Source organism: Cephus cinctus, unplaced genomic scaffold (assembly GCF_000341935.2).
Source record: "Cephus cinctus unplaced genomic scaffold, Ccin1 Ccin1_scaffold0123, whole genome shotgun sequence".
Lineage (NCBI taxonomy): Eukaryota > Metazoa > Arthropoda > Insecta > Hymenoptera > Cephidae > Cephus > Cephus cinctus.
Genome location: NW_014332857.1, coordinates 53,264 through 66,407, shown reverse-complemented (window position 1 = coordinate 66,407; position 13,144 = coordinate 53,264). Strand labels below are relative to the sequence as shown.

The 13,144-nt window shown below is 44.1% G+C and overlaps 2 protein-coding genes and 1 long non-coding RNA gene across 7 annotated transcripts in view; all 3 read left to right on the top strand.

The window, feature by feature from the left end:
• The window catches only part of LOC107275187 (zinc finger protein Gfi-1), a 17,972-nt gene extending 16,039 nt beyond the window's left edge, over positions 1–1,933 (top strand). For all 3 annotated transcript variants that reach the window (XM_025079777.1, XM_015755046.2, XM_015755047.2), the window contains one exon: positions 593–1,933. In XM_025079777.1, coding sequence (XP_024935545.1) covers positions 593–855 — 263 coding nt within the window. In that variant the 3' untranslated portion in view covers positions 856–1,933. The remainder of the gene's footprint in view (positions 1–592) is intronic.
• Positions 1,934–2,077: 144 nt separating this feature from the next.
• On the top strand, positions 2,078–4,873 carry LOC107274880. Of its 2 annotated transcripts, XR_001539557.2 has the most exons (6): positions 2,078–2,290; positions 2,355–2,489; positions 2,572–2,722; positions 2,793–2,919; positions 4,234–4,524; positions 4,622–4,873. It is a non-coding gene; the product is annotated as an uncharacterized LOC107274880 (long non-coding RNA). The 2 variants fall into 2 exon arrangements; XR_001539558.2 differs by lacking the exon at positions 2,793–2,919.
• A 2,072-nt stretch (positions 4,874–6,945) lies between these two features.
• Positions 6,946–13,043, top strand: LOC107274999 (breast cancer anti-estrogen resistance protein 3). Of its 2 annotated transcripts, XM_015754686.2 has the most exons (6): positions 6,946–7,263; positions 8,202–8,418; positions 9,933–10,083; positions 10,479–10,718; positions 10,792–12,214; positions 12,290–13,043. In XM_015754686.2, the coding sequence occupies exons 1-6, from the start codon at positions 7,221–7,223 to the stop codon at positions 12,619–12,621; spliced, it is 2,406 nt and encodes an 801-aa protein (XP_015610172.1). In that variant the 5' UTR covers positions 6,946–7,220; the 3' UTR covers positions 12,622–13,043. The 2 variants fall into 2 exon arrangements, with proteins under 2 accessions (XP_015610172.1, XP_015610173.1); XM_015754687.2 differs by lacking the exons at positions 6,946–7,263; positions 8,202–8,418 and adding an exon at positions 8,491–9,867.
• The last annotated feature ends 101 nt before the right edge of the window (positions 13,044–13,144 follow it).

The following is a 13,144-nucleotide window of genomic DNA, read 5'->3' as shown; positions in this document are numbered from 1 at the left end:
CCCCGCCCCCAATAACCCACGATTCCATGAACCGGGCGCAGGGTTCAGCCGGACAGATAGATGGATAGGGAGTCCATTAACAGCGGCTGCTTGCAGGCAGCATAGTTCGCATAGCGGAATCTCTCTCGGCCGGGGTACCGCGGTCGCTATGGAAACTGGGGGTTGGAGCCGCCCCTGGCCGCCAATCAGAGCTCGCGGCCGGGATGAGAGAAACGAGCGCATCCCTACCTCCTCTCTGGCGAGCACCCCCTCAGTCCGTACCGAGCTACCCGCCAGGGTGGCTGAGATTCTCGCTTGGGAGGAAATCTTGACCGGGCGTGCCCTGCATCCCTGATACCACCTACCACCATACCAACCATCGTCCCTCTTTCCCGAGACCGTTCCAAGGGTGCCTTAGAATTGCCTCCTCGTCGACCACCACCTACGCTCTCAAACTCCACTCTCCTGGAACCTCTATCGACTCTTTTCACGCCGCTATGATACTCCTCGATGTTTACCCTCAGGACGGCATCGTCACTCGCATCAACCGGGCTATCCGACCTTCCCTCTCACAGATCTGGCACAATCTAATCGGCAACTTTCTATTTTTCAGGCGAAAAACCACACAAATGCCAAGTCTGCGGCAAAGCCTTCTCCCAGAGCAGCAACCTCATAACGCACTCCAGAAAGCACACGGGCTTCAAACCCTTCGCCTGCGAACTATGCGGTCGGGCTTTCCAGCGTAAGGTCGACCTCAGGAGACACCGGGAGACCCAGCACGCCGACTTGAGCACCGGCAGCACGCATCGTCCTCCCATCGTCAACATCCCGCAGAGTAACCTGACCAATCCTGGAAACGCACCTATCATGCAGTAAGGACAAGGAGGGACGTCGTAGGGGTTGATGAACTATTCGTTCGAACTTCATCCCCATCTCTCGGTCTCTATCCACGTTTAGGGCACCAAACTAAAACCAAAGACTAGCTATACTCGAATTTTTATGTAATCTAAACTTCCCCAATGTCGTCCTAGAAGACGGAGCATGGAAGAATCCTCTCTATCAGTTTAATCGGGCACTCGATCGACATCAACCGGAAATACGCAAAATCGGCTTTTTTCCGTTCCGAACTCACTGAGCTCTCATACTTTCTACTTTAATAACCTACTACTACTAATCAATTACTACCTGTACTATACTTCTTTAGTATATAAATAGGCATCAGCGAGCCCTAACCAATGTCTAGCGCTCGACTCGATCTCAATCGTGATAACTTCAACGAACCCAATCCTACTCCTACTTCCCTCGCCCCTTTTTATTCGCGTCAATATTATTAAAAATAGATCTCTATCGAATATTGAAGTTTTAGTCGGTACTTAAGGCGCGCCAATCTCGTATCCCGTAACAAAATCATCTAAACCTACGATTATTATCGATCTTGTTGAACGATCGAGTCGATCGTCGCAAAATGACCGACACGCGTCGTGATACGAGCGACGTACTGTAACTTTGCATATCTAACGCAGCTGTCGTCGAGGACGGGCATCCCGCAGTTTGCGACAGTGACCAACAATTGTAAATAGCACCTAGCCTGTATCTTACCTACGTACTAAGAGTATAAATATATAAATACAAAAGTATAAATATATATTATAAATAAAGATATAAATAGCAGAATCACACGATAGTGGAATCAGTCGGCTCCAATCCGACTAAGGGCAGTGTGCGCACAATCTTGCGAAAAAAAAAATGAAAAATAAAAGTGAGAGTTAATAATATTCTTACCCGAAAATATTTCCCTCAAAAGAAAAAGAGAGGCGCTCCGACGAGATTCGGCCCGTGGAAAAAAATTCCCATTTTTTCTCGCTATCCAAGTTTCTATTGTTGTACCATTTAATTATTATGTAATTATTGTAATTAGACATTATTAATTATTAATATTCATTATTAAAAATAAACGCTGTTACTATTTGTAATTCCTCACGTCGTCCGATCTCTAATCGTAATCCTGCTGACGATTCCACTCGAAACATTTCTCTCCTTTTCAAGATTTCAAATTAAATTCAGCGGCAACCCGTTACTCTCGAATCCAATATGGCCGCCTAGCGCTGTCAGTCGCGCGTCCGCTCGCTCCGCAGTCTCTCTCATTTTCACAAGTACTTTCTGATTTTCCGGCTGCTCGATTTTCCGTGGTCGTTCCGAGGAGTCACCCTTGCACCAGAGGATGCCACTTGGCCGAAGCAGGACATAACGGCACTGACTGCACGACACCATGACGCAGCCACGAGCAGATTGGACAGTTATTGCATTCTAGGTAAGATTAATTGATATGGGGGCTGAGAGAGCAGACTAGCTGGTAACTAACAGGGTGACTATAGCTGCTGGCTGGTCTATGAGGTACGACGTCCCCCGTCAGATATACTAACCTCCACGATGTGCCTGAACGTGTCTCAGTATCCAGAAGACTGCCGAGAGCTAAGCCCCTTATACTCCGAGACACTCAGGGATGAGCGGTGATTAACCGATTGCACCAATAGAACCAATCCACCCTCTTCTAACAGTCATTGAGTAATAGAGACTCTCGTTATTAAATAGCGCGAGAGAATCCGGGAACGTACGACTACCATCTGCACGGTAAATCAGCAAACCTAACCTATCAGCCAGTCAAGTGATATTATTAACGTCCGACGCACAGCAGACGCCACTACACCGTGCAGTCTGACTGTCTGCGTCAATCTGCCAATTGGTACGTATCACCCTAAATATTATTCCATCCATTTTTTCAATCTTAATTAATCACCTCACGAATTTTTCAGTGAGGTTAGAACATCCATACGCCTCGTGCCGTCCCGTTATTCACGCTATGGTCGCGCATCTCTGATATAGTCGCATAAGGGACAACTCCATACCGCATATAGATATATGCATGTTATGACTATTAAGGTATTCACAACCCCTCGGAGACCATCCCCTCTTTGAAATATGGTCCAAGCTTCTACCTCCTGTATACGACTTCCTTCTACCTACCACGTATCTTTTTCCTTTTCTCTACTTTTTCCATTTTCGTTTCTCCAACCTCCTCTTTCTTTCTCTTTCTCACTTTTACTGTAACTACCGTCTGTATCTCTGTCGTTCTCTTAGCCGCTTGGCGTCGCGACGCTTCTCGGTAGACCATAGATGCCTCCTTGGATCCTCTATCCAGGGAGGAACCACTGTGTTATCTCGCACTTTTCATATTATTTACAACTACCCAACGTATTCCTCTTCCCCCGTTCTTTTCTGCTTCTCCCGGTCCTCTACCTCCATACCACCCCGCCACACCTGCCCTACCCTTTCGCAATAACTTCCACCCAACCCAGTGGATTCTCGTGTCGCCAAATTGGTAAAACCAACTTGAACTCTGCGTTCTCATTCTTACGGTAACGTCAGACGCCATAACATGTCTCCTGCGACAGTCTGCAACTGATGTATGCACGGGTGCGTTCACTTGAGAATGAACCCTTAAGCCACCTACGTGCTGTGCTATTGCTCTAAATTATGCAAATTCTTACTGGGTCGCGTGTACGCATTTTTTTACGCGTCTCGTAAAAAACGAAGTTTCAATTAATAATTATGTTCGCTGCGAAGAATTTAGAAAAAAAAAAAAAAAATAACGGAAATACTTGGACGAATGGAAAACAGTATATTGGTATCACATTTTGAAAATGCTGTCGTTCAAAGTGTTACGTTTTGAAATAGGATCAAGTATTTCCGTTGTCACTCCTACATGTGTCCAACGAATCGCCATGACATTTTCTATTAAAAAAAACGTCAATTCCGAATTATCCGAAACAGGTGAAACTCCATGCGTCGTAACCCGCTAATGGAATTTTTGAGAAGGAGATTAATATCGGTGCTGCACGAATTTAATAGAGGTTATCCTACTCGTGAGATACTCTCCCTAATTTTCTTTCCTCCTCTCGCGTTTGACTCTCTTATCTCGTTATAGTATTAAATAAAATATTAATAATAATAGAGGTCCTGCTCTCCAGCTCTCTGCTAGCGAAGCCTTTTCATTTTCATAATTATCACAGTTAACCCGCTATGCGTACTATGTATACCCCCTTTACGTTTACGTTATTAACGTAGTTTATATAACCATTGCAGAATCCACATTCACCAGGAAGTCTAACTGTCTCATCTCCGTAGAGCCGAAAAAGCTTGTTACTGTTAAAAAGATATATATATATATTTTTTGTAATTAATTTTTTGTTCTAGTACGCACACCGGCAGCCATCTTTATTAATACCGACTGTAGGTCCGGACGATTTGTCAGTAGGCTTCTAATAACGAAGTAAAGTCTGGCGTGAGCGGTTGAAACAAATAGTCGCAAGTAAGAAGGATTCCTGAAGAATAGAAGTCTCTAACAAATGGCATTCCCAAGAAGATGGGCACGCGGCACGCGCCATTGCGATCTTTCAAGCGACCGGACCGACTTAATAAACTCTAAAGACGAATGGAGTCTTCGCGACCGGAAACTCATCTCCAAGAGTCTATAGAAGCTAACGTGTAACAATAATGATTGTATTTTTAACTTACTGTGTATCCGAATACACCAGGCTGGACCTATATAAGTTCTTATTTTATTAATTTATTATTCTCTTAGTTTCAAACCAGAAGAACGAATGTGCCGATAACCAACAGACTCCGGCGTAGTAGGTGACGAGCTCATCCCCTGGAGAACCGATTCATTACCGATCCTGAATAAGTGATTCCTAGGACATCGACGATCCATATCCCTCGGCTCTTCGGGAAAGTGATTATTCGGGCGTTCGTGTCCTTTCGCGAAATCGATCCCAAAGGACCTTTGACCTCTCTCGCCGTATATCTCCTTTAGATTGCATCATTGATGAGATAAGACGACACACCAGATATAAAGTTTGTCCACTGATCTTTATCTGTTTGATATTGTAATCCAGAATGTTATAATTTATATTTAATTAATATAATTATATTATAATCTAGAGTGTAGATTGTAGAGGAACAAAAAAATGTGTGCTGATCCAGATATATACACATATATATAGAGGGAGAGAGAGAGAGAGAGAAGGACAAGATGGGATAAGTTTTCTCTTTGGAGAAGAATATTTTATGCGAGTCAAGCGTCGCGTGACGCGGGGACGCCTTTAAGTATTCCGCACGTCGAACTGGTGCGACTGGCTAAGATGGCGTTTCTGTAGGAACCAATACCTATCTTGGTGGGGTCCATGGATAATCATATAAGGGTAGGGGAGTGCTCGTAGTATCAACTTTTGATCCTCGATGTCTCTACAACCCTCCCAACCGTCCCCGTGTCGGTATTCAAACGGCTCTAACTCGATATAAGCGTCACTCCCCGGGGCGCTCTCTTATACTCCCTATCTCTCATCCTTATCCTCCTTTTTCTTTTACTCTCTTCTGTCCTTGTACACCCTCCTCACTTTGGATACAACGACCATCGGAACGACCAAGACAGTACGACACCACCTAACCCCACCCTTAGACAGTCGAGCCTGGGAATAAGAGTATCATCCTCCTATCCTCTACTTCTGCGAATTTCAATTGAATTTGCATCCCGTCTCTGGGAGGTGCTGGATGGAGGACGAGAATGAGGTTGAGAATAGACCCGGAGGACGAGGACGCCGAGCACCGGCTGGGTGTGTATCATGGCACCCTTGGGAACGACAATAACATATCAAATGCCGCTCCCAATATTCGAAAGAACGCTTTTTAACTTCGCCATCGATGTCCCATTTTTACCAACCGCGACACTCCTATCCCGGGGATGTCATCATTTGGTTTTATCACTGAGTTTCTGTCTCGATTGGATATAGTTGCCTTCCTTTACGTTTCTTTCATGTTACGTGCTACGTGTAGAAGGCAATAGACTTTTCTTATATTTTTCCTGTCAGACAAGCAGACCTTCTTTGACTCGATTCGCTTATTTCATTTACATGAGAACGAGAGTGGCCGAGTGATGGTAAGGTACTAAAAGACGATAATAACGTGAACGCCGATTCCTAATCAGATCTCGGTACTATGTACAGTTTCTGAATAATAATTTCTTGATTTTCCATATTCAATATTGTCGAAGAGCGTAGTAACTCTTTTACAGATTAATCAGGGGAAAGCACGTTGCTGTTCTTATTAAAATAATCGTATAGCGTCGACACCTCGTGGTGGAATTTTTTACTGACACTAAAGTGTACTGTCGGTACATTACCTTCTATTTGCTATTATCTACAATCACCCATAGATATCTTTGACAAGCTTTTTCATTTGACCAACAGATGGCAGTAGTCGATATCTGTCAATAATTTGAAATAAGCTATCACAATGATTTTAACAGAGATGCATTTCAATCAAATATCCTGAAATTTCAGGAAAATTGAATTATTTGATTTTACCATATACTCTCGCAACCTCTATATCTGTCCAACGAAATTTAAAAACAGCATACATCTCCAAAATCAAGAAAAATAAGTTTTTTCCAGATAATATCTTCCACATAAACCCCAAAGATGCATCAGATAACTACAAATAACGTACAACCAGTTTAACAGTCAAGGAAAGTCTAAAAGCTGAACTGAGGTCACTCATATCGATAATACAACAGGTTGTGAATTCATAATGTAATCATCGACGTTATTTCACCGCGAATTCTTGCCTGCAGTCGAGGACACAAGTATAAATAAAATTATGATGTTTTGCTGATTATGCATGCGGATTGCTTAGCTGGAATAGCTCCGGGTTCCGATGACATCAGACTGGTTCGTAGTCAGTCACGTGGGCCTATCGTGTGTGTTAAACACTTGCTCGAAGTGTGGGTTTCTCTCCCTCTCACGTTCCTCATAATTTTCTCTCTTTCTCTCTCCCTTGTCTACCTCCTCACTCCTCGCCCTCTCTCTCTCTCTCTTATTCACTCCCTCCTCTTCTCTCACTCTGGCAAAGGTACCACACGCTGTTACTCTAACTGCTTCCCTCTCACTGCAGTCCCCTACATTCTTCCACTTGTCTGTCCATCCGTTCTTCTGTCCTACCGCGTGTCTGTCTCTTCGCACCCAGTTGGTTCACTAGGTTCAGTAAAGCATTATGCTTCGGTAACAGCGCCGGACTTCAGTGAGCAAGATAAGTGACTTGTGAAACGACCCTCTTTCTGTGCGAGCCCCCAAAAATCTATCCGGGCTCATTCATCCTTGAACAGAACCGGAATGAACACGTGAAACATGGGAAAAACTGCCAGCAAGTTGAAATCACGTCGCAGTCAAAGTTAGTGTTTGTTTGTTTTTATAAAATTTAAAAAATTGCATGCGTCGAAGACAATGACGATACGTCATAATTTATAAATCTCGTATTAAAAAAAAACTGTGTCCTCAATTTAAGGCTTACTGTATATGTATAGTGATATTTTTTTTTCATATCAATTCTTGGTAAGTCCTATGGTAAATAAAAACACACAAGAAAATATCTGTTTAATCATGGCTATTAAAATTCAGATCACGACTGACATCACGTGTACGATAAAACCGATGCCGTGGGTATAGGTAATATAGGTGTAGGTGTACTGTCTTTTGGTGCTACTGCGTTCGAAAATTGTGCTTTACTTTGTGTTATTTTAACTGCGAACGGTCTCACGGGTTTCAACGTTTTCGAAGGTCGCTTCTACGTCTATCGATAAAATACAAACCGTAAAGCAACACGGGACATAGTATGCATAGTTTATCTTGGTAAACGGTGGCCTTATCATTGGTTTACTAGGTATTATGTCGCTCGCTAGAGAGACCAGTGCTGTACACACCTGCATTCCGTACCTGAGCTCTTTTTTTTTACGTCGCTTTTATAGTACCTATAATACAAGACGTAGGACATAGATTTAATTTAGTATTAGCGTAATAATTAGTGCAGCCACGTGTCGAGCAACGATCATAGCTGAAAGCAATGAAATTCGGTTACGATTTTTTGTAATATAAAATTGAAAAAAAATGTCTTTCATTTTTTTTTAGCAAAAAAGCTAAAACTCATTGAACGTTCATGAGCGTCAGATCAGTTCCAAGAAAGCGTCTCGGGGATAAGAATTAGAAAGTCAATGGCTGCTCATCGCGATGCTCGATCTTGGAATACGACGTCGGAATTGTGAATGGGAGTGATGGCTTTAAGTAACCCATGTAACTGTTTCGTAATAACGTTCTTGTTTCCGGTCCCTTTAGGTATAGCATGGAGCTTTCGATTCCCGTCGATGAGCACCCTGCAGAGTCTCAGCGCCAGTGGACGTCGCCGGAAGCGGGATGGGGTCGCGTCTGCCACCGAGAAGGATTTTTATCCGAAAAGACACACGATTCATTTGCAGCCTGAAATAATTCTCAAGAAGGAACCATCCCTTGTCATCACACCGCCGTCGCCCTGTAACTCGAGACAAAGTATACAGTGAGTTCATATGGTTTGTTTATGTAGCTGGTTCACGACTTTTCAATGGCGCAATGGGCCATTCGTGCGGCGCGGTTTACATTGAGCGTACGCACAATGAAAGGCGGAAAGAAAAGAAAAACAAAACGGTAAAGGGATAACGCGTCGCGGTAGGTAACTTATAGAAATTGCCTGAAGGGCTTTTGAAAGGGCTGTACAGAGAGTGGAGCCACCAACCGGTTTCTGGATGGTTGCCTTTGAAACGGCAGGGTATATTGAGTATATCCCTATTACTAGGAAGAAAAAGAGTCAAAAGGGAAGTCAATTAACAAGGGTGTGTACTGGCGCCCTTAAAATTACTCAGAGCCATGCTAGTTGATACAGGCAACCACACAGATACGTATACCGAAAATTTATATATGAACCAAGTAGAGTCAAATTGACTCCAAGACACCCGGGTGCAGGACACATATTTTCATCCCTATATTAGGGTTGAAGTTTGACTGGGATTGCAAGTACCGGGTATCTTAAGCATACTCACAGGACGATAAGGACTTTCTTATCTCAAATGTGTAATAGGAGATCTGAAGAATCCTTATCTTTCTTCCTAGAATGACATCTTAGTATCCTGTCTTATCGAAAGATTAATTGCAGCTGCGTGGATGTGTGGATCCGAATATGTACTTGCCCGTTGGGTGTATCCTTGCAAGTTATACGACGCAGGCGCGTAATAATGTGTAGAGGGCTTGAGGATAAAGGGAGGGGGAGAGAGAGAGAGAGAGAGAGAAAGAGAGTCAGCATCCCCCTGATATGCATCCCCTACGAAAAGTGAGCGGATCAATAATTCCCACGACGTGTACTCAGCTCTGATAGCAGTGCCGTCGCATCTACCGGAAGCGGTGACTCCGTGCTAGGTCAGGATCGATCAGAAAACACGCGACCACCATAGGAGTGGCGCGCGACCACTCGTCGGCCAGTTGAAAATCTAAAGGGCGGAAAGAGAGTCGAAAGGAAAGCCAGTTGCGTATGGGGAGTCGCGCGTGTGCGAGAGTGGCGACCGGTTAGGATCAGTCACGTATCGGTGAATATGGTGCCCCATTATTTTTGGTTCTACCAAATTTTCAGGCGCCCGGATTAGCTACGTCGAGAGGACTGGTAACGATCCTGGGAGGGGCGATGGTGAAGAAATTATTTCTGAAAAAGAAAATAATAATAATAGTGCTATTGAACTCCGTTAACGGCTACGCGGTTACTATTTATACTGTACCGTTTCTTGCGCCCTTTGTTGGTACACTCCTGTACCCACAGGGGCCTACGGGACATAGTTCAGTGGGGTGCGCGCACTCGCCGAGTGCCGTAGCCAAACCCTATCTATCTCTCGTCTTGTAGAAGAGAATTGTAGTCATCGAGGAGGAGGAATCAAAGGGCATCCCCTGGTGATACTGAAGAAGCATCGAATGGAGAAGCATTGTTAGAATTGTCTCATCGGCTACCGAGGATGTGCTTTGACGATTGAATCTATTTTCTAATTGTAGAACGGAGAAGGAGGAGGTCGCGGGAACGGTGGAGGTCGTCGAGGTTGTGGATAAGGTACTCGGGGAAGGGAAGGACGACGCATGCTTTCTCCGGCGGCCGCAATCACTGCCAAAACGGACCGAGAGGTACAACAATTTGAATTCATCAATGGTGAGTAGGCCTGTTGATTTGTTTTCGATAAAAAGTAACAAAAGAGTCACTGTTACAGTGTCTCGTTATCTTTTTTTTTTCGTGGTAGGTATCACGGACTGACGTTTGTTATCGTCTAAGTCGAGCAAATGAATGCGTGGAAGATATTTCTAGTTAACTTGTCGTTCAATTAGATCCAGCTATGAATGTGCGTTTACGAGACGAATTAGGGTTTCGAGTCTGCGAGATACTTCATATCAATAAAATAGAGCTCAGTAACTTGGAAATCTTCCATGAATTAAGAGTCAAGGCTGCTCTCGTTAAGCCAATCATCTCTGGTTCCTCAACACGCTGTTATGCGATTACTTATATTGATTGGCACAAATTACAATTGTCTGTCCATATCTCGTCTGCAGGAGCAACCAGAAGAGACGGCACGGAAGTTACTGGAACGCGAGCTCAGATTATTGGATCCACGTGATTTACGTTCCCACGCTTGGTACCATGGTAGTACATTACGTGGTGGACGAAAAGGCGCTGAAAATGAGGTTCCTAATGACGGTGACTTCCTGGTGCGAGACTGCGCCTCCCAACCTGGGAATTACGTCCTGACTGTACGTTGGAAAGGACAGGTCCTGCACTTCGTCATCAACAGGGTAAGAGTTTTGATCTTCAATAGATGCAGGATAAGGTTGAAACATCCTCCGGAGTATTTCTATTGTTCATCAGGTCGTCATACAACCGGATACTGTTTATGAAAGAGCACAATATCAATTTGAGGATGAAGCCTTCGATACGGTAGCAGACCTAATAACGTTCTATGTCGGAAGTGGGAGGCCAATAAGTCAAGCCAGTGGTGCCAGGATAGTAAATCCTAAGCCTAGGTGCGTGCCGTTGACGTGCGTAGCGCCACCAGGAAGTCAGCATTGCTCAAGTCCTTCCTCTTCCTCCTTGACCACCGGTTCACCTCCGCGATTACCTCGAAAGCAGCAACGCAGTCATTCACTGACGCCCCAGCAACACTCCGCTGAGCAGCATGTGAATCAGAATCAGGTTCAGCAGAGCTTACCACATCCAGTTCAGTCGAGTACACTGCCAAGGGTTCCACCCATTCAGAATCAGCCGCCGTCATGTTCGCTATCATTGGGAAGACAGAAGATCACTAGAGTCATATCTGACCCTGCCCTTCAGCAACAGCAGCTACAAACACAGCACAGTATCAATCATCAGGGTATAACTGCACCACCAAAACCACCAAGAGTACCATACATACCGAACCATCAGCAACAGCATTATCATCATCATCATCACCACCACCAGGCTTACCAAGCGTCAGGCAGTGACAGTGGAAATGGGTCTGGTGATAGCGAGTTTGAAATGAATAATTCAGGTGGTACCAATCCTGCACTGCCAATCAAAGGTGTCATTATCAGAAGTCATTATAACGTCATAGAGAGCACCAACAGCAATGGTAGTGACTATGAGCTGTCAACAGAAGAGCAGTTAGTGGTAGCAGCTCCGTCTCTAGAGATATCAACCGTTCTGGACCTTGAAGGATTTTCTACGTTATTATTACCGTCTGGGGATCATCGACCCTTAGACCCTACCGCTCTAAGGGGTGTCTCAGGAATGCTTCATGAATCCGCACCAAGAGTCCTTGCTTCACATCTGACACGGATCGACCTAGAAGTGGCACTAAATCCAGGATCTGGTAACAGAAGTGGCTTAAGTGGCTTGGAATTGGCCACTTTACCTCATGGCCATCAAGCGAGGGTGGATCTCATAGAAAGGTCGGAATGCATAAAGCTTCTTGTCGCCGTGACTGTCTTGGCCGGCGCCACTGCCATCGAAAGAGCCGCCACCATAAGCAAGTGGATAAGAGTTGCTGTCGACACGAAAACAGCCCTTGGGAATCTCTATGGCTTCTGTGGTGTTATGCTTGGTTTATGCTTACCTCAGATACAGAGACTGGCTAATACCTGGCATCTACTTAGACAGAAACATACTGACGAAGCTTTCAGTTTCGAGGCTAAACTTAGGCCTACTTTACGTGCCATGAATGAGTGTACCAACCCCCAAGCACCAAATACCACATTGCCACATCTATTACCTATCGCTCTTCTTGGTGAAAGAGGACCTGAAGATGTTCTAGGTATCTATAAGGAATTATTCATTAATCGCTCGAGTATTGAATTAAATAATTATTAAATATATTTCTTTTTTTCAGGAACGGTCGCCCCCTCCGGGTTAGCAGCAGCCATATTGTCTCCATGGGAGAATTCAGCGTCCGACTGTGGACTTTCTATTGTCTGGTCACACTTGGAATCGGCCCGGAAGTTAGCAGAGAGTCTTCCACTCTTTCGTCGAAATGCCGAAATCGCCCTCGAGGGATGCCGAAGCGACGAACTTCTCACTGATGCGTTTCGCACGGAATTTCATATAAAATTCTTGTGGGGTAGTCGTGGCGCCACCGTAGCTCCTGAAGAAAGACACCTCAAGTTCACTCAAGTCTTGGACGCCATGTTCGACAAGTGTACGGCCACAGAAGTATCTGCGTAAACTCGTCGTCTAGTATCTAAGATGCGACACTGGATTTAAGTGGTCGGTAAACGCGCTATTCATGAAATGGAATGTATTAACGATTCCGGATATCTCGTAACACTTTAAAACCCGTGACAATACGATTTGAGCGCGTTCAAAATGTAGGGCAATGTATTTAGAAGATATGAAGCACGCCTGATATCGTGTACTTAATTCTAATCGACTGTATATTCAATCAATATTAATTATATTGTACATGTTGTTCATGTTTGTTTATACGCACAGGGTGTAGCGAGTTTAGGTACTCAAAACGATTCGATTTACTTTAATTCAAAACTAGAAATATTACATTGAATCGTTTCACGTATCTTGTTCATATGTCATGTAAGAACTATTTGGGATTTGATCCCACATCTCAATAACAAACATAATTGACCTGATATATAAATATACATCATTTTTATTAATACTTCTGATTCCTCTACCAAATTTTCCTTATTGTATAAAAAGTTTTAAATTATAAATTTTTTTTTTTACGTTA